Genomic DNA, 3,342 nt, shown 5'->3' on the forward strand with positions numbered 1-3,342 from the left:
ATCAAACATAATAAAGGAAATTTTGGCTGAAAGTTGTCATTGTCCTTTAGTTAGAAAAATTAGAAGAGTAAATTGCATTTTAATACCTTCAATTTCAAAGTTTTGCAATTTTGTTCTTTTAACATTTATATTTATCAATTTAAACCCTCAAGTTTTTAGTGTGTTGCAATTTGGGCCTTTTAATTTTGATTAACTGGAGTTAATAGTTATTTCACACAATAAATATTAAACTGTATTAAATTTCAAATTAACCATAAATTACGAAAGTACAAAATTTTCAAACTAATATTAAAAAGCTGCAATTTTTGTACATTTTAGTTTAAAATCTGATAGAATTTAATACCAAGCAAGTAATCTACATCAACTTAAAAAAATAAAATAAAAAATAAAGGATATTAAAGTGTAAAATTTTAAAAATAATTATAATATATATTTTGCATTATAGTACTTTCTAATTTGAAAATTACTAAAGTTTAATATTAATCATATAACATAACCATTAAATTCAACAATTAAAAGTTAAAAAAACTCAAAATACAACAAATTGAAAACTGGAAGGCCAAAATTGTTGAGTTAAAGTATTGAGGTTAAAGTGTAGAATTCTAAAAATTAAGAATACCAAAGTACAATTAACTCATATTAGAAAAATATTATGAAATAAAAATTCCACAAAATGAATGCACTCCTTTTGGGCATATATGTTAAATCAGGAAAAAAAAAAAAAAAAGATTCAACCATGGGGCATAAAAACAGAATGCATTTTTTCTATTTTTGAAAATTACAACAATACTAATTTAAAAAGGATGGGGTATATATTGAACCCACAGCCTTATAAACATGTGTAGGGCATACAATTGGGCAAATCTTATTTGACAAATTAGAATACATTTAATGGATGATACATATGAAAGACATTAATGGAAATTTAATGGAAAGTTTAAATATTGCATTTATTTATTCATTTTGCCACCATAGGAAACCTATATTTATATAAATAAATAAATAAATAAATAAACCACTATTACGAATTAGAGGCTTACAGAATTAATATATATATATATATATATATATTTGTCTGCATCCAACTTTCCAATTTTCTTTAATCTCGTATTCCAATTTTATTTGTTATTTTATATTTTTAAGATCCCATTGTTCAAGGAAGCAAAGTGAAGAATATCAAAAAGAACTACCACCTAAGCCTCTACTGGCTACCTCAATCCACCCGATTCTCGAGATCTAAACAAGTATAAAAGTGACCCAAACTCCATGCCATAATCACAATTGCCGATACAATTTCTTCAAATTCCTCTGACCTTCTTCGAGCTTAGGCCTTCTTATTACATACAATTTTTTTTGTTCCAACACCCAATTTCCTCAAGGTGACAAGGCCTTTTATGGTTTCACTTTTTCTCATATTGTTAGGCTTCCAAATAATTTTCATATTCCATATCTATAATTTTTTCTCTGTATATAAAATGTATATTTGTATGTATGTATGTAGGTAGGTATTCATAAGTATATTTTACTAACATCTTTAATCCCTTCTGAGTGGAATATCAGATGAGTAGGCCAGGAGACTGGAATTGTAGGGCATGCAACCATTTGAACTTCCAAAGAAGGGACTCATGCCAGAGGTGTGGGGAGCCAAGACCAGGTGAGAGAGGTGAGTATGGAGGTGGTTATGGAGGGCGGAGTAGTGGCTCGTTCGGATTCACCACCGGACCGGACGTCCGTCCAGGTGACTGGTACTGCACCTTTGGAAACTGTGGCGCCCATAACTTCGCCAGCCGCTCGAGTTGTTTCAAGTGCGGTGCTTCAAAGGACGAATCACCAAGTAGCTTTGAAGGTGACATTACTAGAATGAGGGGCTATGGTTATGGCGGCGGCAGCTCCAGTCGCTCTAGTTGGAAGTCAGGCGACTGGATTTGCACCAGGTTAATTCATTTTGCTGCCTCCCTATAACGATAATGATTAATATTAATCTTTCCAGTAAAATAAATTAATGATATATATATATATATATATATATGTAAGTAAATTTGAGTTCTTTAATTAGGGATGAGTGAAACTAGAAAAAGTTTGTTGGAGCATGGGGATGCATATATGTTTATCATTTTTCAAGTAACAGAACTTCTTAATTAGTTTATATATATTTAGTTTATTTACATACACACATATGTATATATATTTAAATATGTTTTTCAACAAGAGGTAGTATTAATAAGCAAAAAGCTAAAAATTGGACAGATCCGGGTGCAATGAGCACAACTTCGCCAGTAGGGTGGAGTGCTTCAGATGCAATGCTCCAAGGGACTCCGGTGGCAAGTCTCCATATTAGTGCACCGTAGATTTTCCATTTTTGGGTGAGTTTATGTACAGATTATTGTTATATGTGTTATAATATATATATATATATATATATATTTATATATTTATACAACTATGCTACAGTCCTGTAATGCCTTTCTGTTACTGGTAATAGAACACAAACACCCATCAAAAGTGGATGACCTCGGCCAGTGTATATATATATATATATATATATATTGACAATCTCATTATAATTTTGTTGATATGTTTTTGCAGGAACTTGCTGTTCCATGAAGAAGCAAGAATTGCAAGACATTCTCTTATTATGTTCCAAGCCACTCCTTTTAGCACCCCGCCCTATTCTTCTTTTTCGTTTCTCCAGTTTACTAAATATGTATCTCCTTTATTCTGCTGCTGAGCTTTAATAGATCAATCATGTCTCGAAGACTTGTTCAAAAAGCTAACTCAGTTGCATTTTGTGAAATTTTCTTATATAGCATGACTAAAAGCATGGTGTGCTACAATTTATTATATATCTACAATAGCATATATATATATATATATATATATATATATTTATATATATACATATATTATTTTATCCTTAATTTTGTTTTAGATGGATTTGTAGCCTCATTTTTCTCTACTTAATTTCGAAAGTAAATTTAGTCTTCTTTTTGACAGATAATATTACATACCGAGAGATTCCTACCTAGTTAGGTAGGGAACAAAAAAATAAAAATAAAAAATAAAAATAAAAACAAAAATAAAAACGAAAACGAAAAACGGAAATATCATAATACATATATATGTGCTCTCTTTGTCTCCCTCCCTCTCCTTTGAGAATCAAGACTGCTTTTTCTGCGGGAGTGGTCCAAGGAATATTTTACCTATAACTACAAAATCAGCATTAATTCCCATAGCTCTAAAGCAATCAAAGGAGCTTATCATGGACCACATTGAATCTTTTGGTTAAAACAAGAAAGGGAACCTTGTAGATATTATATGCATTTAGACCTAATAACTTTTTAG

At 30.5% G+C, this 3,342-nt stretch overlaps 1 protein-coding gene across 1 annotated transcript; it reads left to right on the forward strand.

Annotated features, from left to right (window-relative positions):
• The first annotated feature begins 1,225 nt into the window (after nucleotides 1–1,225).
• Nucleotides 1,226–2,889, forward strand: LOC107421229 (transcription initiation factor TFIID subunit 15). Its single transcript, XM_048476164.2, has 4 exons — nucleotides 1,226–1,379; nucleotides 1,561–1,934; nucleotides 2,248–2,363; nucleotides 2,587–2,889. Exons 2-3 carry the CDS (start codon nucleotides 1,561–1,563, stop codon nucleotides 2,336–2,338), a joined length of 465 nt encoding a protein of 154 aa, XP_048332121.2. The 5' UTR covers nucleotides 1,226–1,379; the 3' UTR covers nucleotides 2,339–2,363; nucleotides 2,587–2,889.
• The last annotated feature ends 453 nt before the right edge of the window (nucleotides 2,890–3,342 follow it).

The sequence above is a fragment of the Ziziphus jujuba genome, chromosome 5, assembly GCF_031755915.1.
Source record: "Ziziphus jujuba cultivar Dongzao chromosome 5, ASM3175591v1".
Lineage (NCBI taxonomy): Eukaryota > Viridiplantae > Streptophyta > Magnoliopsida > Rosales > Rhamnaceae > Ziziphus > Ziziphus jujuba.